Source organism: Mytilus trossulus, chromosome 14 (genome assembly GCF_036588685.1).
Source record: "Mytilus trossulus isolate FHL-02 chromosome 14, PNRI_Mtr1.1.1.hap1, whole genome shotgun sequence".
Classification (NCBI taxonomy): domain Eukaryota; kingdom Metazoa; phylum Mollusca; class Bivalvia; order Mytilida; family Mytilidae; genus Mytilus; species Mytilus trossulus.
This window is the reverse complement of record NC_086386.1, coordinates 67,780,027-67,803,944: the sequence shown is the minus strand read 5'-3', so window position 1 is coordinate 67,803,944 and position 23,918 is coordinate 67,780,027. Positions and strand designations below refer to the sequence as shown.

The following is a 23,918-nucleotide window of genomic DNA, read 5'->3' as shown; positions in this document are numbered from 1 at the left end:
TGCTACATTTGTCAAATTTGTAAACAATAAACATGTGTAATACATGTAAGGCAAAACATTCCCTTTATCAATTTATTCTGCCTATACAATAGTAATCAAAAGTACCAGGATTATAATTTAGTACGCAAGACGCGCGTTTCGTCTACATAAGACTCATCAGTGACGCTCAAATTAAAATATTTATAAAACCAAACAAGTACAAAGTTGAAGAGCATTGAGGATCCAAAATTCCAAACCTGAAACTAAGATAAAGAATTAATTAATTGCTTACATTAAATTATGACATGTATCATGATTTAATACTTTTTATGACAGAACTTTCTTTCAAAACGCAGATAATTCCCGAATTGAGTGCATATGTTACACCCTTAAATATAAACACCTGGTCTCACTACGTTCGGATTTCTTGTCGTTACGTGATTGTTCATACTGTAATTTATGAATATTTCTGCGATATATCTGCTGACAATGGTGAAGTAATGCTACATTGTCATGTTTGTGAACAATAAACATATGTTATACATGTAAGGCGACATTCCCTTTATTATTTTATTCTGCCTATATCAACCTGAAACTCAGATAAAGAATTTGTTAACTGCTAATATTAAACTATGACATGTATCATGATTTAATATTTTTACAGACAGATCCTCTGTTCAATATGCAGATTGAGAGCTCGAATCGATTGCATATGTAGTATCCTTTGATATAAACATAAATATTATAAGGATTCACTATAACTGACAACATAACTAGTATTTTCTTAAGTTTTCGAAAATGGAAAATTCAGTCAGAAATGAAATGATTATTTTATTGATATACAAGAGATTTCTTGGTATTTCTAAACGGAAGATTATACATACGGAAGAAGAAGTATACTTAAAACAAAATTATTTTCATTTACCTGTGTATCGTATGACGACGCAGGTTTTTTCCAAGTGATGATTTTCTAAAAAACGTTTACCATTTCACAGTGGTATCATACTTTAACTTTGTTTAAACTTATTTTTTTACTTTTTACCTTAATCATTTGTACCTTAGAATTGTTTTGAACTATGTATATACATTTAGTTATCACATTGTTTCAGAAAAGGGAAAATGTTTGGTACCATTAAAACGTTTAATCGCGCTGCAAATTTTTGCACCTGTCCTAAGTCAGGAATCTGATGTACAGTTGCTGTCGTCTGTTAATGTAGTTCATACGTGTTTCTCGTTTCTCGTTTTTATATAGATTTGATCGTTAGTTTTCCCGTTTGAGTGGTTTAACATTAGTAAATTTTGGGGTCCTTATGGCTTGCTGTTTGGTGTAAGCAAAGGCTCCGAGTTGAAGGTTGTACCTTTACATGTAATGGTTTACTTTTATGAATTGTTACTTCGATGGAGAGTTGTCTCATTGGAACTCATACCATATCTTCCTATATCTAAATCCTTTTAAAGTCTGATGACCATTTATGATTAACAAATGCTTCTTTTATATAATATAGCATTTTTCTATAAAATGCCGTACCATGGTTTGTTAAATGTAAACCGAAAGCCGTTCTCTGTAGTTTTTAGAGTAGAGTTTATTTTCTCCCATTCTTTATCTGAACTTTCTCTGCCTATTATTATGTAATGGGCTAGATGACCTACAAGGAGAAATTAAAAATGTAATACCAGATGAGCATAGATGTATCTTTTTGTTACTATCTGCATGTGACTTGCTTTTTATTGAAATATAATTCAGTCCGTTTTTTGTAAAATATTGACTTCAACATATTCACATCATGTCTTTCTAATGTCATATTTGACTGGATCTTGATTTATTTGGCTTGTGATGCATGGATAACAGGAGACGCCTACCCTACGAAACCATCTCGGATTGGAATTCATGGTATTCCCTCTGGATTTTTCTTTATTTACGAGTTTTAACATTCCATTTTGTAACTGGCTATATCCTCTTAGACAGTTGAGGAGGTTGCTTATATTTTTCGGTAATCATGTGTTAAGTTTACACCGTTAATGTAGGAGTCTAAGTGTTTATACTGATAAAAAATATTGGAAAAGCCATAAAATGACAAATACAAAGTTTCTAAAGTAGGCAAAATGAATAATAATCCTGTAAACTCCCCATTTTATATTTACTCATGTTTAAATTCAACTGAAACTTAACAGTTCATTTCAACATGTTTAAAAGAAAGATGCAACAAACTAGCATGTCCATAGTTCTGGTTTCAAGTTCTATATTATTTATTGTTTTCTATAAATTCTTCGGAGTTTATAATTAGGCAAATCAGTATGATATTATGATTAAAAAGTAAACTACTTCTTGTACAATGACGTAAATTGGTTAACTCTGTTAGTATAAGAAGTATGTTTAACACATATAAACATTTCCTCTTTTAAATTATTGCCATATAGAAGAGGCCCTACATTATTGTATCTATGTTACCATCGTAACTGTATATCTGTATAGGTTACATTGACATGCATGGACAATGAGGGTAGGTGTTCATGAAATGATAAATATACATAACTTACTATGTTTGCCATTAATTCCACTGACATCTGATAGTGGTAAATAAATCTCTGATCTTGTTTGTATTTCTGAATCAGTATCTACATTTAAAATTGGTGTTGATGGTCCCTGTTTTGACTGCAGAAGAAAGAATCTTGATATTCAGATAAATCTAGTAATGGCTCATAAGAAAAAACGGTGAAGTGAACCATTCTAGTCAATTTCGTTTAGAAAATACAAAAACTAAACCCTGAACAATAATGATAATGCTTTTCCGCATTAATTCCAAATAATCAAATTGTGAGCACTGTGTTTTTATGCTTTCAAACGTTTTATATATTAATGATTTCTAAGTTAAGGTCACCAGCTACCCGATGTAGGTTATATAAGAAACACGTTTAATGCAAACGGATTTAAGAATCATATGTGAACCATGAAACAATATTTGAAAAACACGAATTTAATTACCAGAAAAAATATATACTTTTTTTTAAACGTAATAAATATCTTTATTTCAAATTTGCTGTTACAATTTACCAAGTTTACAGCTTGTAACTTAGTATCCCTCATGTTAGTTTACCTAATAGTTTAGGGAAACACTATTTGGTAAGATATAACTTATTCATAATATTAGTATCTATAGTATAATTGATTTCACAAATATATTAAATAAATATTGTGAATACACATACAGATCTTTGTTAAAAAAATTCTTGTCTTTTTTTTTTATATCTTAAATTTTCCGGAATTATTTCCGTTATCGATTTTATCGAATGATCCGTGTTCCATTGAAAGAAATTGGGCTTAGTTTAGTTCGGCAAGCATGTGCGTTATCGCATTGCCGAGTGTGTCTAATATTCTTTTATAAACATGATTTAACTTATAAAGTTTGGTAAGTATACCATTTTTGTTTAAATTTCTACTAATCTATTGTATGTCGTCGTGTATATGTATTACACAAGCTATAAATCATTCATTTTAGCGTGCACAATTCACAATTTGTCTACACTATGAATGAATTATTAAATAATCGTGATTACACATGTTTTTTTCTTTTATGTTTATGAATAAAACAATAATATGTACCATTGCGTTGCTTATGCATGGTTGAACATTATTACAAACATATTTGTGACACATGCCGACATGCATGATTTAACCTGTGAATAAACATGACCATATATGGCATGTAAACAGTTAACAATTGTGTTTACGTTTTGTACTTTTATAATGAAATGTTCAGACATTTAAAACTGATTTAATTCGGATTTTTTTGATAATCTTCAATAAATTTATTTGTTTTAAGAATTGTCTTACTATTATTTTTGTTATTAAAATTGTTCATTTCAATAATATCTGAAATTTCTTTTTGGGAAATTTTCAAAATGTTTATTTTTGTTGGTTTTCTTTTCTGAGACATAATATGCTTTATATAATGAAAAGGATATTATTGTTAATATGTAGTTAATCTCAAAGTATGCTGAGTCTTCAATTTTGTACCCTATTACTAGATTTTCAAGACTTAAAATGTTTTTGTCTATACCTAGGGAGTTCATTTATTTCATTGCTATTTTTAGGAAGTCTGTATTAAATAAGCAGTTGACAAAAAAGTGTTCATAGTTATCTTTTTCTTTACAATGCTTACATAAGTTGTCTTCAGTAATTTTCCACTTTTTTAATAGTTCATTACATGGCAGAATATAGTGAATAAGTTTCCATCTAAATATTTTCAATCTGTTGTCAGTGAGATATTGAAAAATAAAAACAAAGTTATTTTTGAACTTGTTATTTAAATTTTTGTCAAGTAATTTTTCCCATAAAAGAAAACCGTTTGGTTTTTCATGATTTTCTTTTAGTTTGAATATTTTATAGAGTTCTCTAGTGCTTGTTAATGGAGTTATTGTTGTATACCTAATTTTTAAGTCGTTAACAACTTTAACTTTAGTTTTGATGGATTCTTCAGTACAAAGAACTAATTTCCACTTCTTTGGTATAGCTTGTTTTAACATATATATTTGGTTTATCCAATTTTGTTTATATTTAAGCTTAGATAAGATTGTAGTTTCAGAGATTTTACCTTGTTCATTAATGATATCATTTATATTAATTATATCGCTTTTTATCCAATCGTCAAAGTTTAGACATTTTCTGTTAAACCTAATATTATCATTACCCCACAAAACTTGTTTTCTGATTTCAAAAAATCTTTTGGGATCTTTTGTGTTCCCTCCTTTTTCACTAATCCAATCTTTAATTAGTTGTTTGTAGAAGTCTGGTATATTTTGTAACTTATTTTTATCAATGTCTTTAATACTCTTTAAATTCATTTTGAATACAAGAAGATTTTTTCCTAATTTGTTGAAATAAAATTTTGGAATGATTGTCCAATTATCATCTTTATCTTCGTTTAATTTTAGAATCCAATTGATATGCAATGATTTTATGTAAACATCAATGTCTGTCATTTTAAGCCCACCTTCCAGAAAATCTTTTGTAAGTGTGGATCTTTTTATTTTGTCTTTTTTGCCTTTCCATATAAAATTATATATCAAAGTTTTAAAATTTTGCAACATTTCTTTAGGAATTAAAGTGTTTGATGCAATATATGTTAGGTTTGGCAAAACAAGTGATTTGATGATTACTATCTTTCCTATAATAGTAAGATTTCTTTTACTCCAATCCGCTATTATTTTTTTACATTTTAAAAGCTGTTTTTCAAAGTTTAATTTTTGACATTCTTGTTTATTATGCCCAAAATAAATTCCAAGACTTTTAATAGGTGTAGTACACCAATTTATATCTTCACATTTATCACGACATTGTTTCAATTGGCCTAGCCATATCCCTTCAGTTTTTGTTTTATTTAATTTTAAACCTGAGAAAGTACCAAATATTTCTATTAAGTTAATTGCAAGAGTAACATCTTTTTTTGATTGAAGAAATAAAGTGGTATCATCTGCTAGTTGACAAATTTTCAGAGTATTACTTTTACCATCTAGTTTTATTTCTAGCCCTTTTAAGTTTTTATTTTCCCTTATCTTAATTGCCATTACTTCTACTGCTAGAACAAAAAGTAACGATGATAGCGGAATCCTTGTCGGATTCCACGAGAAGCACTGAATCGAGTAGAAACCCACCCGTTATTAATAATGCATCCTTTAATATCTGAGTACATTGTCTGAACCCACCTAATAAAATTATTTTTAAAGCCAAATTTCTTTAAAGTCTCAAACATGAAGTTCCATTCTAATGAATCAAATGCTTTTGTAAAGTCAAGGAATAAGATTGCTCCATCTATTTTAAAAGTTTCAGAGTAATCTATAACATCTTGTATTTGTCGAATATTAAAACCAATATACCTATTTTTAACATATCCTTTTTGGTCAGTGTGTATAATTTTGGGTAGCAGGGGTTTTAATCTTTGTGCTAATGCATAAGCGAGTAATTTTGCATCATAATTTAAAAGAGTTATAGGTCTATAATTATCTAATGAAAGAGGGTTATTTTTTTTTTTATAAATTAAGGATATTAAACCTACTTTCTGAGTGTTTGATAACTTTCCCTTTTCATAACAATAATTAAAAGTGGCGACTATAAAAGTTTTTAATTCTTCCCAAAATGCTCTGTAGAATTCAACATTTAATCCATCAAGCCCGGAGCTTTATTAAGTTTCATTTTAAAAATTGCATCAGTACATTCATCAACAGTTATTTCCCCTTCACAAGTATTACTTTCAGAGTCATTTAATTTTTTATATTCTTTTAGAGATTCTAAATATTTTTTTGTTTCTTCAAGCTCAGGATTTTTTGTAGAGTACACATTTTTATAATAATTTGCTTCTAATTCTAATATTTTGTCTTGATCTCTTGTAACTTGACCCTTGTCATCATATAATTGGGTTATTGTTTTTCTACTCTGTCTAGATTTTTGCCATCCCTAGAAAATATGCTGAATTTTTTTCTCCCTCTTCAACCCATTTTACCCTTGCCCTTATTCGATTACCTTTTATTTTCTCATTATAGAGTTTTCCTATTTCATTTTCTATATTTTCTATTTTCTGTACTAAATTGTTTTTGTTTTTATCATTGCATGATGATTTGTCTATAATTATATTTAATTCCGTTAACATTTTTTCCAACTTGCTGATTTGGTCTTTTTTATTCTTAGCTTTTATTTTACAATAGTTGATTGTCTGGTCTCTAACTTCAATTTTGAAATTGTCCCATAGAATGTCAAGTTCAGTTTTAGTTTTTGCCTTGTTTTTATAATTTTTTATTATCTTATTAATTATTTCACTGTAGTCTGCATTTTGAAGTACACTACTGTTAAGTTTCCAGTATCCCCTTCCTTTTTGTCCTCTACTTAAATTTATTTTTAAAGAAACACAGTTGTGATCTGTGTATTGTAGTACTATTGGTCTTATATCACACGAAACACAGTTTTTGAATACCTCAGGAGCAATTAAAAAATAGTCTATTCTTGTCGACTCAGATCTATCTTTTCTACTCCATGTATATTGAACTTTGTTTGGATTTCTGTTTCTCCACACATCACTTAGTTTAAGGGACTTTATAAGTTTATTTAAGTTGTGAGCATTTTTTTTTATTTTTTTGGTGCTTAGATTTGCTTTTTGAATCAATATGGGATAATATTTCATTATAATCTCCTCCTAGGATAAGTTGACCCAAACTTTTTCTTCTATTACAGCATGAACAGTTTTAAAAAAAAATATTTCTGCTTTTTGGATTATTTGGCGCATAAATGTTAGCTATTGTTATAATAGTGTCATCTATTTCAATATTAATAAGCAATAGTCTTCCCTCATTATCATTCAGAAAAAATATGTATTAATTGATATTTACCCGCATAGATACAGACGAACATTGCGGGAAACATCCTTTTTCAAAAACAATTTTTGTCTCCAGGTCATATGATGTGTATATACTTTCACAATTTCTTGAAGTAATATACGTTTCAAATGGCCCCCAACCAGAATTTGAGAACGTCTGTCCAGTTTGAATCGCAGCAAATATGTGTGGAATGTTCCTTAGTGTCACCCGAATTCCTGCTTGAACCTTAACGGTGAAAGAAACTTATTAAGCACATAATATATGTACAAAAACAAGAACTGATCTGCGTACGCAGCCTGATATTGACCAAACATAACTTATAGTGTGAAATATTAAAAAGAATGGTAGCTGCTTCATTGGTTTTTTTTTCACTCCCATTTACCTGGTAATAAATATCTTAACTAATGAAAAATTAACTGAAAATAAACAATTCAAGCTATCATAATAGGGGATTGATTTCTTCGTTCTATGAACAACACAATATTTGTTTTGTTAAAAATGTTTCCATTCTTCATTTAAACGGTATACTTTACAACAAAATTATTTCATTTACCTGTGTATATTTTTGTATTTGAGTGCTTTTTGTTCAATATTATTGATGTTTATCAAAATTATTTTAGATCTCACAGCGGTATAATACTGTATCATGGCTGTATAATCACACTTATATAACATATACATGTTAAAGTCATAATAAACGAGTGACCGGTGAAAAATAGTGTTATTCCAATTCTTGAACCAATGCATACAAACATCATAACTAAGTCTTCTATGCACGATTTTATCATTTTTTTTCGCATAAATTTCGTATAATCGTCATTTTTTTTTCAAACAGTTTTTTGCATACGGAAAATATGTCGGGAAATTGCTTCCTGGAAGGAAGCAATTAAAATAAAGTATACTTCTTCCTTTTATTAACAAATTAAAGAATTTTCTTCAGAAAAATGTATATGTACATAAGTTTTATAATGAGCACTATCCATTGAGTTATAAAAAAACCATATGCATTATTTTTTTAATTTAAGTTTTTTTTATGACTTTAAGACAAGTCAACAAATTCGAGATTGATATTTGAAATTGAACAACTTACATTACAAGCTGGATATATATTCCAATCTTCTATATCTTGTTTTGTCATGACTGCGTTAAACGCTGTCGCTGAAAATTCTGACAAGTCTAAAATGTCTACTAAAACAGATCCCTAAAAATAAATACTTCATTAAAACTCTCGTATTCAAAACAATACACATTTGAAAAGTGAGTTTTTTCACCATAGCTCCAATAATAACTGTTATACTAGTAGATTATTTTAAACAAATTAAAAAAAGTCTGAAAGTGTTTTAACACCTTTTGGATTATAACTCTTCATCTTTTATATAAGCTTTGGATTTCAAATATTTTGGCCACGATCATCACTGAAGAGACATGTATTGTCGAAATGCGCATCTGGTGCAAGAAAATTGGTACCGTTAATTTAATTAACAACTGTTTTGTATCTCAAATAAAAAAAAATGGATATTTTTTTACGAGATTCTATTACTAATACGAATGCTACAGACATTGTCTTTGGCATAGATGTAAACGTGGGTAAAAAAACGGAAAGCAAATAAGCAATTTTAATGAGATTTGCGTGGTGAAACACACTTTTTGAAAATAGCGAATACATAGAATACAAATGTTGAGAATACCCGGAAAAAATTACTGAGGTGAAGCATCTTTCACTTGCAGTCAGTATTTCGATTCATTATATAAGATATTCAATGTTTTCGAATTGGGCCATAGACTTGAACAATTCATATATCAAAAAAGAATTCAGTGACCTTGCAAGAACTCTTATCGATATAACCATGATAACAGATAGCTAAATTTAGTTCGTGTAGAAATGTTTTTAAAAAGGCATTTAAATTTAAACACTTTAATGTACATATGCAATGCTTACGTGCAATATTTCATGATTAGAGGAATTTTCATTTGCATTATCTCAGAAAGCAAATTTAGAAAAGTCACGTATACATTTAGAAAAGTAACGTATATATATTTCATTTTGTTATTGTATTCATAATCAGTATGTTCTATTCACTTGCAACATTTCATGAGTAGTCAAGATATTGACAATAACCGTACACATGCACCTGATATAACTTTATTTTGCTTATATCTAAAACAAAGCAAAACTTTGCGTTTCATTAACACTTTAAATCATTTCTAGAAGACGCACATGGCATTGGAAAATACTTTATGTTTATGTCAGCTTTATGAAAAAACTGTGTGATATATTCTCCAAATTATAGCCGCCCTTCTAACAATTTCAAACGTTTAAATACGCGATTGTTTTCATCTTAGATTTTCTTGTACATATTGCTCAACTTTTTATTAACGATGCTATATCATTTTTATAGTCGATCGCTATTTTGTTACCGTACGATTTGTAATCATCAAATCAAAGTTTGTTGTTTTACTCTTCAACAATTGTCTTCAATTTGTTCACAACATATCTGGATATTTGAGACAGACTTATAATCAACAATTGAACAAATGTTATAAAAGAGGGACGAAAGATACCAAAGGACAGTCAAACTCATAAAATGCAGAATACTTTATCAACAACTTAATAATTAAAAAAAAATTATGTCTTATATAAAAATATTTTCACCTGTATATTGATGTTTTCGCGTAAGACAAACATAAAAGAACTTCCAACTTTTCTGTCCTTTATCTTCGAACCAATATTTTGTTTGCTAGACGGTATTATAAAACAGTTGACGCCTATACTGTAGGAATAAGACAGGAATGGTACTGTCAGGATAATCAATGTTTCACCTGACCTTTCATATCCAAATCTATCACAAAACAAGACAATAATAAAATAGTATACCGTATAACAGTTCTATATATATACTATTAGTGTTATTCTTTATCAAAGACCATTAGGCATTGCTGGTAGAAATAGCGGGGAACTGCATTTAACAAGATAGCTTTTTACCAACAATATACTAAATACAATTTTATGGGGCTATTTTTAAGTAAATCGACTATTTAATCATTACTATACCTGTTTGTCAAGCGATTGTAGAAATACAGAATTCAAAATATTTCTTTTCAGTGAGGTAAACCAAAACAGTAACCCATTTTGATATATCACAAAATTAAATTAGATTTAAGCATCCTATTAAAACGTTAATTTCAAAGCAAAATAATAGCTAATGTTTTAATTGAAGTCACAATAATAGCTCTCCTAAGACCAAAATTATATATTTAAGGTATACAATAATATCAAAATATTCGTTGAATATCACATTATAAATGACTTACAATTCTAAACATGTTTATCAAAATATGATTTGAAACCGTTTGATATTTAAAATACTATGAAAGTCCTTTACAACTTATTTTCTACTGATTTGTATAATGTGTTTTATGTGGTAGTGTTAGGACACTGTCCGAGGTTCCTGAAAAGGAGAATTGATTAGCCCTGCAGCTGTGCCAAACAAGGAGCCTACAATTTAGTGTTTCTCGTTTATTGCTGTATATCATATTTGTTTTTCGTTTATTTTTTGTTAACAAATAGGACACGAATTGCTTACTTTGTTTATATGATGCTAGTACGTTTCTATATTTTTGATATGTAAGAAAAACAATGCTAGACGTACAAGTATTTGGTTGCATATTGTTGGCGCTTGACATTCAAACAATCAAGCTGGACATTCAGTTTTTTCCAACGAATCAATTTGATCATCAGTTTTACTAAGACTTTGTTGTTTTCCACTTCGCTTTTTTCCATTTGACTGGTTGCACTGCATAGTTCCTCAATCTAGTAAATTTTTCATAATAAAATCAAAAAAAATATATGAAAAAAAAACAACCCTTCAACCGGCCAACAACATAAGGAATGTTCTATAGATCATTGTTTTAGAGCAGAAATAATGTTCACATTGAATTTACAGGTTTACCTTCAGGTGCAATGCTTGTTCTGAATGCCTTAAACAAATTTGCCCATTGACCCCCATTTTTCTTTAAATAAATGATTTACATGCATAATTATAAACCATCTGTAAAAGTATTACAAAATCTTTAATTTTTTAATCGTTTTTCAGATCTGAAACTTGTCAATGATAAAGCTATGTAAAATACTTACACATTGTTGAAGTTTACCATCGTCTTTTTCTCTCATTTCTAAAACAACCATAGAATTAACACTATACTTGTGTAGCAAAACTCCGTACATTAGACAATACATGTACTACTACTTTTTCTAATTTACCTGAAGACAGGTTAGGACCTAGATAACTCAAAGCAATTTAAACGCGCAAAAGATCGAAAATACCACAATTTATGTATTTACCAATCAATATAGCAAGTGTTTTAGTTGATTATCAAAAATAAGATGTCTTTATTTTGTTAATAATTAACATCAAACAAAACTTATTTGTCCTTTCACTTACGTCGTACATGTCGAGAAATTAAAACAGCATGTCCCATATATTCATGAAATATAATATCCGGCAACAGATGGAAACATATGCATTATTACTCATTACACTTTTATATACAAAGACACATATGATTTCTATGTCTGGATTTGTTTTTTCTGGTGTTGTGATTGTTTCGCTTAGAAAAGGTAGTTGAATTGAACAGTTTATGTATAAAAAACGGCAGTGGCAAATTTAATTTCAGACGTATCATCTACATTTCAATATTCCTAACAAATCAAATAAATTTAATTTGGATTAACGCGCTTAACACATACCTGCTAACAACAACTTGTTCTTTATCCACTGTATGAACTTGTCGACTTTTGCCCAAAAATGGTTGTTCAAATCTTGATCAAATTGAAGAACACCTTTGTTTAGATCACTCTTGACGTCGTTAAACGAGAATGTCAACAGTGATATAAAAACGTTGACCAAGGTTATTGACAAACTAAATGTATAGAGTCCAAAATAAAATTTGACTAAAACGTCGTCGAATGCTTCTGTGTTATACTTTTTCATAGATAACAATACAATTAAAAGTGTGTTCATGGTTTCAAACATATTTTTGAACATTTCGTCCTTGCGCCCTATGGTGAGCCATATCAACGCGGCAAAGGCAGTAAGTTCTAGAACAATTATCACCATGAAGGCGACAATTGCTCCTCTAGCGATTTTTAATGATGAAATCATCTTGAAGAAATGGTAATTGAACTCAAGGGGTGATAGAAGATCCAAAATAATGATAAATAATAACATTGCTAATGATCCTTGGTAAGCAGCATCAAACTGGTAGACCTTTTCGAATGATATGTAACGACCTGAAAAACAAAATCATAATAAAACAGTGACACGTGTTCATGTATAGTGTAACACATAATTTGTTTATTCTTAACGGGATTGAACATTTTAGACGTAGCAGCCCTAGTAAAAGATAGAGTAGTTATCATAGACAATATAATAATTTAAACTAAAAAAAATAAAAAAATAAACAACTATCAACACGTTTATGTACATAGTACGGTAAATATGGTATGATTAAAACATGTAGAACACATATAATACGATTAAGATGCATATAAACTAAGTATTGGGTAGATGTTTATATGAAACATCACTGTCATTAAAGAGTTTAACATGCAATCACTTACAGTAAAACTTACCAACACTTTCTCTTAGAGATGTGATCACAGAAATCGTAGCATCAATCCTTAAAATATAGCATATTATAGCAACTGCACCAAAAGATAACTCAAAGAATTTCGAATATGTGTGAACAAGTAAAAATGCGTTCATCCGACTGCTGAATAAGAATACAAGAAACAGTACAAATCGAACACACCAAACTAGCACAAAAAATATCTGTAGCACTAATATAACAAAGTCTAGAGAAGATTGGTATGGATAAAAGCTAGCAGACCAAACATGTTTGGTTAATGAAATGCTCCCTGTAGTTGGTAATTCAAAGACAAGTTTAATTTGACTAAATAATCTTGAGTTTGCGTTATAAGTCACTAAATCTAAAAATAAAACTCTTGTCCTGTAATCTATCCAATCATGTGCAATAAGATCATCAATGTATCTTGATACCAGACTCTGCTTTGGACCAAGGTCTACGTAATAACCACCAGGTCCATATGTTCCATGTTCTCCGAAGTATGTCAAATCTCCAGCTGGATCAAGGGCATCAAATCGAGAATTCAAGAAACTATAATGATATTCTTCATTTTCGTCAAAGCAATCTGATTCATTGAAATCTCTCCAAACTGAAATAACAAAAGACAGTTAATCAACTTCAACCTAAATAATAGTTTTTCAAAAAATGTAATAAATACAAGATATCATTACTCTAATCCGTATATGTTCCTCACTGCTGCTTTATACAGATAAACTTGTATTATATAAAGAAGAATGTATGGTATGATTGCGAATGATACTCTTACGTCTCTCCGTACAACCTCCGACAATTAGCTTAACACCTTTCACAAAGCTTGCTATAATCTTTTGTATTGTTTGTTTTTCCACTGAAACCTGTATATAACAGTTGTCATTCAAAATCGCCAAATGCAAGTAAGAGATGCTGGCATTAGATCGATTTCAGATATGCAACTAAGTTTGTTTTTAAACATTTATACAAATCAATTGCACATACATGGACAAAAGTTAGCAGTCTCTTCAGTTTCCTCAGAATATGACGGCACACATCTCTGAATAGCATCTTGTGTGATGGCCGGTCCAGTACAATTACCTGTAATACAATAACTATTCGCATTACTAATTATTGATTAGAAGTTGTTGATAGATCTTATTTTATCTGTGTTAAATTTATTCTCAAATAGTACAGATTCGGAGGTATTTAATCCTAAGATATGGAACGGACTCTTGTACTGTAAAGAAGACATGTTTTGAACATCTGATGTTTTTCTTTTTATTCGATTGTTCTTAAATAAATTGTATATCCATCATGTGAAAAATTTAAGCAAATTTTCAATCGGAAGGTTATAAAACCGATTCATAAAAAATGTCAATACAAAATTAAATGCAACAAAACGAATACCTTTTACTCTTAACTGTCTCAAGCGTGTTAATGTCAAACGATAGTTATATGCGTTTAGAAGAAATCTCTGAATATATGCGGGTCTCAATAATTCATCGTTTTCTGTTTCCCACCACTTTGGATAAACAGCTCGAGAAAATGTGGTCTTAATGTAATCAGAAATTTCTCTTGACGAATTTGGCTGCAATTGAACAAGTATAAGGTTAGCTGGTTAATGTCTTAATTCAATATGAAGCATGCTGTTGTCCAAGTAGCAAGGAGAAAATAAATTGTTGACATTTTGAAGAAACTATTGGCACACAGAAAAAAAATATATTTGAGTTATAACCGCATATTTGTTTTTTCATTAGATTATTTATATGTCATATTAATCTATTTTGAAAATAAAAGCTCTGTGATTTTAATTTCTGCATTAAGACAATGCTCCTATGCAATTATCATTTAATATCCTGACCAGTTGTCCGCTCCTTTATTCTCAACGCTTTCGTTTTCGTTTTTTCATGCTCGACTGCAATCGGACCCTGTTATTTTTTTTAGATCACGGTCCAATAGCTTTAAGGATTTGATATTTATTCGATGAAGGCGGTCTGAAACTTTTTAAATCGACAAAAAAATGCATGACAACTTGTAATATGAAAACAAGACTGAAAATGACCAAGAACACATTTAAAATGTCTCACTGTATTGATTGTGGAGAGGGTGTTTAAGATATGTTGGTTCTGCATATATGCAGAGGAAACCTCATTATGTGAACAGATTGCTGCAATGAGTATCACATAAAGAAATATTCCTATCCAAGTGCGTAGTTTGGTCCACAGTCTTGTGTCTGATTGTACAGTTTTACGGTAAAGCATTTGCTCTTTGCTCTCGTGTTCATTGCCTGGAAATAAGGGATATTTGGCTCTAGTGTGGTCATTATCTGTTCTGCACTGCGTATATAAATCTGTAATAAACATGCAACAGTGCATTATTTGCTAATCAAAGAAGAATCTATAAATATGACTAAAACTATTGCTCTACTTTGAGAAATATGTAAGGACCTGCACGTGGTGTATATATCTCTTTAAGTTGATACGATATCTCAGAGCTTGCGTTTTCTATCATGATTTCATTGTTACAGGGTCGCTGCTTACATACCCTTCAGTGACTCATCGAATTAGACATATCACAAAATTTGAACAAACATGAGCAACACAACGGGTTTCACATGTGGACATGAATCTACTCACTGTTACAGACTTGAGATTACCCGATTTGTTTAATAGGGGTTCGTTTTACACTTGATTTAGTTTTATTTGTTGTTCTTTGTGTTTTTTCAATTTAATTTTTAATCTATTTTTTTTATCGGTGACAATCTCGTCTAGACATTGTCGCTAAAGTGTTTTAGTTTTTAAATTTTCCTGACCGTTGATAAATGTGTGATTTCTTAGAATATGATAACCATTTATTAACAACCAGCTATTGCCTGATGCCAACACACTTTACATAACTTATTAACGTATTGTATAGGAGCAACACGACGGATGTCCGATGTGGAACAGGATCTGCTATATTTCTGGAACACCCGAGATAACCGTGGGGTGTATTGTCCAGTGTTTAGTTTTCTATTAGTTTATGTAATGAATACAAAAGTAAGAAGATGTGGTATGATTGGCAATGAGACAACTCTCCACCAGAGACTAAATGACGTAGAAGTTAACACACTGTTATGACATAAAACAATTTCTCATCCGTGCATCGCTTAACTATCATTACATGAGATTATTCACACGAGTAGAATCACACGTAACAATCTAAATGTACATCACATAGAATTGAATCTTAAACATCTCTATAAACTTCTGTATAAGTTAGGCATATACTCATTCATATTTTATTTGAGGGAGGGAGGGGTAGGTAAGTTTTCCAAATTTCCCTACAAAGGGGTTTGATTCCCTTAAAAAGAAGAGGGCTTAAATCAACATTTAATTACAAAATAGTTCCTGCATGATAAAGAATTAGTTTGCCAGGGAAACCCCTCTTCCACCAACAAAAGCTGAGTTGTCGATTCCTTATGAAACCGTTCTCATGATATGGAGTATTTTAAGAGTTCTTCAGGTTTCCTGATAACGCAGGTGACAACAAGAAAAGAAATCCCAATTGAAATGTTCGAGTTATAATCAGTAAGGAAGGAGTACAACAGTTTTAACTTTTCAATATCTTCAAATATTGACGTTTTCCTGCACATATTATTCAACTAATGTCTGTACATGGTTCTGCTGCCAAAAACTTGGCAATGCGGGAAGACATTTACAAGTGACAAATTTTAACAACGATACCTTGGTGTTAGCAAACGGATAACCATTTCGAATTCAAGGAAAAAGGGAGTGGGTGTTTGGAAATAAATACTCGTTCCTGGTAGTTACAGAATAGGAATGATCTTGCTCATGAAAATGAATATTTTGTCCGGTAAAATGCAGGATATAGTTCCATACAAAGGAGAAAAGAAATTTTCGTGCGAACCATCAACTGAGGTAAAATGAATATTAACAAATCATCCTCTCTTTACAAATGGTCACACCCCTATTAATGTTTATTTCCCAATTACTAGTCAATAAACTCATCATATCAACGCTATACCAAGCTCTAAATTTTGTACACCAGATGCGCGTCTAAACTCATCAGTGGCGCTCAAAAATAAAAAGTTTAAAGGCCAAATAAAGTAAGAAGTTAAAGAGCATTGATTGCACAAAATCACGAAAGATGTTGCCAAAATAAAGCTACATTAACCTATTGCTAGGTTGGAAAATCCTTAGTATTACTATATATTTAAAGTTTGGACATACACATTGGCTATTGACTTTTCATTGATATGGTTATAATTATATATTACTAGTAAACTGTTTTCAAAACTTGATACATTGTGTATTTTTTAAAATAACATGTATTTTCTACCCCAGATATAGATTACCGTAGCTATATTTTGGCCAAACTTTAAGAATTTTAGGTCTTCATGCTTGTGAAATTCTTACTTTATTTGGCCTTTTTACCTTTTTTTATTCGAGCGTCACTGATGAGTCTTTATTAAACGCGCGTATGGCGTTCACAATTCCAATTATTGTTATTTTAATGAGATTGCTATCGATATCAGATATTCATAAATTGAATATGCGTTCTGAATATCTAGTTCAAGAGGTTTACATTGACCTTCGACTGCATGTTATCAAAACCTGATTTTAATAGCTTGTTAATATTGATTTTTTATCAATGGGAAAATAGTAGGATTTCGTTTAAGTGTTGATCACACCAACATCTCACCGAAATTTGATCGAAAAGAAATGAATATTTCTTATTTTAGCTTACCTCTTCAGTTTTGTATTTTGTGCTATTTGATATTAAACTATTTGTGTTATCTTTACCGGTAAAAGTCTTATTTTACACTTGTGCTAAACAATAACCACTTTCATTTTAATTTTTACTCGGCTCCCTTATGTGATTAAAGAAGTTAACTACCGATGCTTTCGTTGGACAACACATATCTCTTATTTCCTAATGGCAAACTGCCAATTAACTGGCCATGACTAATCAATGTATCTAAACAAGAGTTACATATCGGGTGTCACTAGTGGAGTAGGAACTGCTTACCCATCACATAGATTCATCCTGGTATATTGAGGGTTCATAGTGATCAATCTTTAGCTTTCTGTGTTATCTTTTAAAACTTATCTCATATTTTACGCTGGTCATTGTTTTCTGTTTTCTTCAACTGATAGTATTTATGTGCCCTCTTTATATCTTGTTGTCTCTCTTTTCAAGTAAAATGAGTTTATCTTTAATAGATTAGACTTAATTTGTAAGTCCCAGTCAGTCATTTAATGCTTTCAGATATTTGACTTTCTTTATGGTGAAGGTTAATGACGAAAAGCTCTTAGGGCGCAATATATCTATACATTGGTATTTCATTAAAAAATTGAACATAATAATTCAACGTAATTGGCAAATAATTAAACCCATGTAATTGCTCACCCTCTGCTGGATTGGCATTGCAATAATTGTCTCCATTTGGTATTGGTGTTGAAGAATCAGATAATTCCTTGCTTCCAACACTTTTAAATATACAAGCTATCACTGCAGCTATTACTATTGCCTGAAATACGTCATTTACAAGACTGCATGATATTTTCAACGATAACGACTTTTTGTATTGATCTTTTTGACTAAAACCTTAACAAAATTATGTTTATGCAATTATGTGCAGTAGCATCACTGCTTGTGAATTAAATTTATAATCATGAGGTCGTTTTGTTGTCCATTTTGACGATAATTCTCTTCTATAAGTATGTCAATTCCTTCATGGAAAATTGTTTTGATAGATTTATTACGGATTTTGGTCTGTTGTACTTAAAACCCAAAAAAAAAATGACCTAATGTGAATACTAGTGACAATTTTGAAAATTATAATACTGTAAATCGAAAAAAATATTAGATATGTTTAGTTATCGCTTTATTCCCGATTGCCATATTCAGTCATGATATATATTTATGTATATAAAAAAATCGGATAATTAAAATAAACCATAATGTAAATTATATGGCATCGTAATTTTCATGTTGAAAAATATGTTTACCTTTAATGGCTCCAGTATCAGAACACTTTGACACACAGAGAGAAGGAACGATATCATCCATTCCAAGGTTTTATCTCCTCCCCATTGAAGTGAATACAGGAACACAAATGTACCGCTTATCACGACACATACTACGATTAATACATAAGCGATGAAGATAAACCACCATGGTAAATAACATCCATAACATACTTCACCTCTAAATTTCCTTTTTCGAAAAATTAGAACCAAAATTATACTTGGCAATAAAGCTATTATTCCAGACATAAGTCCCACATAAAACTGTTTAAAATTCAACTTGAGCGGTCCTAAAATTATACTCTGTTTCTTTTCAACATCTGGCATGTCATACCACATAGCTGATGACACCATTGAAAGAAAAAGAATTGTTGTCAAGCACCATAGTCGTTGAACCCTTGTAAATCGGCTGAACTGTGGTCTTTTGATAAGGGAAACCCACAGATAATCATCAAATAACTTTCGTCGACTTATGTTATAAAACAATGTATCTGTTTCAACCACATCTTCATTAAACACATTTAAGCTGCACCATAGCCGTCCCTTATCACTTTTCAGTGATAAAAGTCGTCCACACAGAAATGTATACCTGTGACATGTAAATATAGTATGGTTATACAAAATATCTCTTTTGATCATCTTTGATTGATGTATTTATACATTAAAATATATGTGACAAATATGGGATACTCATATTCTTATATTTTCAAAAAAGTTTCAAAAAGAAATACTTTAACAGAGTGAAAACATAAATTATTTAAGAAGAAAGTTAGCATTTTGATTTTTTCAAAATGTTAACTAAAGAATGATTTTAATCAACCAATATAACTTTTTTTGTATACAAGTAAGCACTTTACATATTACCGTTGTAGAGTATTTGCCTTGATAATAGATACTTTAAGGAGATGCCACTCCGTATGACCATCAGCGTTGTCATGCCAAATCTGTATTTTCTTTATGTTTCCAATGTCTTCTTCTAGTTTCATTGCAAAGTGGGATGTTGTTCCGGTTTTGAAATTCTAATAAACACATGCTGAATTTTAAGCACCATTGGAAGATACAAAGGGAACAATTAAATATCTAAGACTGCGCGAATGAGTTGAGACAGATATGGTGTATAGGTCGACAACTTTGCGATGGTAACCGTGATACCTATTTAGTGTTCTTTTCAGTTGTTCTTTTTAACTATTTAAGATATGTTTTTGCTTAAGAGCACACAACTGCTAAAGAAGTTCCTATAGTGGGAACATGGACTAGCGTAGCGTGATATTGATTAAAATACATGACATTTACGTCGCGCGAGGTAGACACGATGTTCAGAGAGGAACACGATATTTTATAATGACAAGTGCGTTTGTTTCATTCTATCAAATCTTTATAGTATTTTAAATATTTTCATACAGCAGAATACTATATAAATAAAAATAAAAATAACACTTTACACCTTCGATTGGCTTAGGCTCTCATTTATTTATCTATCTATTTTATAAACGGACAATCTAATAAAGGTATGATGTAAATCATGTTAGTGCTTGTTTTCAAAAGGACATGATTTGCTCTCCCAAAATTTTCATATTTAACTTTTTTCATATTTCATTAAAAAAATAATTTTGTGTTTGCTTATTATGATCATAGTGTTGAGTAATCACACTATTTTCTGATCCACGCCGTATATATTATAAAATTGAATATAAATTTAATTTTATAAATGTATTATTTCTCCCTCTGCTTATCATGATAATAAATAATAAGGAACCTAAGGCGTAAAGTGCTATTTTCATTTCCGTATATATATATATATAGTTTAAAAGTAAAAAACACAAACAATCACATTATAAATCGAACATTGTTTCTGTTAGCGTTTTCACCGCATCTCCAGCGGTTCATCAGACAGAATTGTTATCGTTAATAGTAACGACTTGTGACGTTACGTTATAGTAACGTCATGCGGTAATTGTAAATATCTTAGGAATTTTATTAACGGACCGAATTTCACTTCCTATTTAATGTGGGCTTATAAAGTTCAATAAAATATTGTTCCTTGGCTTCACGCGGAATTTTATCTTCGGTCCACATCTTAAAAAAGGGATATATTTTACATTTTCCCTTTCCACATCGGTCAAAGTGTTCAGAACAGGAAGAATTTCGAATTGACGGGTCTGATTTATGTAGAATAGGTAAAAACCCTTTAGCAGAATTTAAGATCTAGTGATTACGTGGATTATGAGTTATTACAAACGGAATTGATTGTTGTTTATCCTTTTTGTCTTCCCTTGACACTGTTTTTCTTAGTTCATCGACTGGAATTTTCAATGCATTTTTAATTCCATTTTCAATTAAACTGACTGGGTAGTTTTGTCTTTTTATATATATATATATATATATATATATTACTCCCCTGTATGAAAGTATTGAAAGATTATAAAGATTTGATAGGATAAAACTAACACATGTAGCCTAGATGGTCGCGAGGTCTATGGTACTAGGCAAGGTGCAGGCGGTGTTGCCAAGATGTCACTGGAGCAAGGGTTCGTATCCAGTTGAGCGAAGAAAAAATATTTGAAGATCTTATATTTTTGGCAAAATTTGAGACGAACTATATATTATATTTATTTGTTTATAAGTGAAAACATGGTTGTCTTTGTGTATGTTTTCATCGTCATGGAAACTAACGTTTATGTAAATCTTGTGTTAAATTTATTATTAAATTGATCGTATTATAGGAAATGTAACAAGAAAGCTAAGCAATCTGTGATATAAAAAAAAAATCACATAATTGAGTATAGAGTATTAATACGTACCTTGCGGATCCCGTCATCCATTTTGCGTGTCCCTGAAAAGCCTTTTTGTCCAATTATATTAAGATAAACAGAGGAGTTCATTTCTCTGCTTGAGTTTACTGACGTTTCAATGGTAACAAAATATACCACGGAAAAATCATCAGGATTGTCTTTCAAAGGAAGGAATTCCCACTAAAATAATTTGAGAAAATTACCGCATAAGAAATTAGAATTTACAATTTATTCATGATAAAGTAAGATTTCACTGGAAGTAAAACAATAAAATAATTTTAAAGCATTCAGGTTCAACCAAAATCAATTACGAAACTGGTTTATTTTATAGCACAGCTTACAACAAAACTGGACAAGCAATACACGGAAATGTATCGACTTACACAGGAAAAGAGAATGGTCATGATACATGTGTGTGTGTCCTCAATTACATTCGGCATTATGTTAATTGTAACATTTTTCAATTTAGTCTTTCCTAGAAATCTAATAAATAAGGACAATTACGATATCCATCTTTGAAATGATTTTAATTTATTTATCCAGTATGTCATTTTAACAATCAAAAAAGAATAAACAGGTGCATAAATTGGAATTGAAAAAAAACACGATATCTTATTCGATTTTACTAAATTCTGCCAACATATAAAGTCATTATTTCTGCACTACATTTTCAATACACGAAAACAATATACCGGTATTCCTTTGTTTTGCCCTATATTAAATATTTATATAGTCAGTTACAAGCGGCGATGTAATTAAAAATAACTAATTAAAAAACTAAATGTATTCTTTCAATCAATGTTTACCTCCAGATTTAATTAAACGAATTAAATTTGATGTATATAAAACAAGAGGACTGCAAACCTAGCTCACAAGATTTTGTTCGGTTGTTCCTTTTTTATACTTATATTATCATGCAAAGGTCAAAGTTATATTAAACCTACCATGATATTATCACTTGTATATACTTACAATATTATCAAAAGGTCAATGGTATCCTAAACTTACCATGATATTATCACTTTTATCTAACCGTCGTAATTTTATTGTCAGTAAACTATTGATAACTAACATGGTAATGATTGCAGCCAGGGCATAAGGGCTGTCAGCCAATGATGTTGTAAAAGTGGCAAATATCTTCGAAAAATCTATATCACTTGGAGGAATGAAAAATACGTCAGCAGAAAACGCACCAAGAAAGTTACTTTTAAATTTTATTTTGTTGTCTGAAGTTCTCAAGTCCTGGAATAATATTTTGAAAAGTACACATGCAATTATAAAACACACATAACATAAAACATTCAACTTTCTTAAATAGTAACAAGCCTTTAGAGAGTATTATATATGCAATACAACATATATTCATCCCAGCATTAATGTTTACAATTATATCTATATGGATAAAAAATAAAGTTGTTACAGATGTAGTAATGAATTTCAATCTGATAGCTAATTGAATCAGAACATTTATTAAAGATACAAATATTGCAAATAACTACTGGTCCAACCAAACCACGGGGAAACTATTTAAAAGTTAACTTTACTGTTATTGGTCCACAACTTTAGCAAGAACTATTGAACTAAAACACGACTTTAATGAAACTACGGATTATGTTTGATTGAAATTCTGCTATAAAATTTGGGAACCCATTCTAAATTTAGGAATATGTGTCCCTCACGCAAAGCTCTGAGTATACATTTCTCCACTCATACGATATTCAAGAGCGTTGATCTATTATTTAGACTTTGTAAAAAGTCATTGGTGTCTGAGCAAAAATAATAGTACTCCCGGTTTTTCTGAACGTCCCGCTCTAATCTAAAAACACTATTTCGTTTATAGAGAAAAGCCCCTTGTTGACCAATGCTTTAAAGCGATATGCATTCTACCCTGCTCCTAGTTAAGTTCTTGATAACATGTATATATATTTGGATGGAGAGTTGTCTCATCGGCACTCATACCACATCTTCCTATATCTGTATGTAAATGATATTGTAAACACATTTAAAAAAGGTGTTTTATGCAAGGATAAAAAGTATTTATACAATTTATCATAAGTTATCCACTTTACGGCAATCTGGCAGATGTTCAACAACAATTGACTCAGTGATAAGTCCGAAAGACGTAGTTTTA

General features: G+C 30.3%; 1 protein-coding gene across 2 annotated transcripts in view; it reads right to left on the bottom strand.

Annotated features, from left to right (window-relative positions):
* Positions 1-23,918, bottom strand: part of LOC134696570 (polycystin-1-like protein 2) — a 59,423-nt gene that overhangs the window by 4,904 nt on the left and 30,601 nt on the right. The window contains exons 11-27 of one of the 2 annotated variants that reach the window (XM_063558425.1): positions 22,796-23,029; positions 21,797-21,967; positions 19,860-20,014; positions 18,978-19,584; positions 18,376-18,496; positions 15,051-15,313; positions 14,371-14,551; positions 13,966-14,061; positions 12,977-13,579; positions 12,092-12,634; positions 11,480-11,517; positions 10,995-11,155; positions 9,998-10,184; positions 8,435-8,545; positions 7,357-7,569; positions 2,518-2,632; positions 1,508-1,625 (exon numbers count right to left, since the gene is read on the bottom strand). In XM_063558425.1, the coding sequence (XP_063414495.1) occupies positions 1,508-1,625; positions 2,518-2,632; positions 7,357-7,569; positions 8,435-8,545; positions 9,998-10,184; positions 10,995-11,155; positions 11,480-11,517; positions 12,092-12,634; positions 12,977-13,579; positions 13,966-14,061; positions 14,371-14,551; positions 15,051-15,313; positions 18,376-18,496; positions 18,978-19,584; positions 19,860-20,014; positions 21,797-21,967; positions 22,796-23,029 (3,917 nt within the window). The remainder of the gene's footprint in view (positions 1-1,507; positions 1,626-2,517; positions 2,633-7,356; positions 7,570-8,434; positions 8,546-9,997; positions 10,185-10,994; positions 11,156-11,479; positions 11,518-12,091; positions 12,635-12,976; positions 13,580-13,965; positions 14,062-14,370; positions 14,552-15,050; positions 15,314-18,375; positions 18,497-18,977; positions 19,585-19,859; positions 20,015-21,796; positions 21,968-22,795; positions 23,030-23,918) is intronic. The other variant, XM_063558426.1, reaches the window with a different exon arrangement.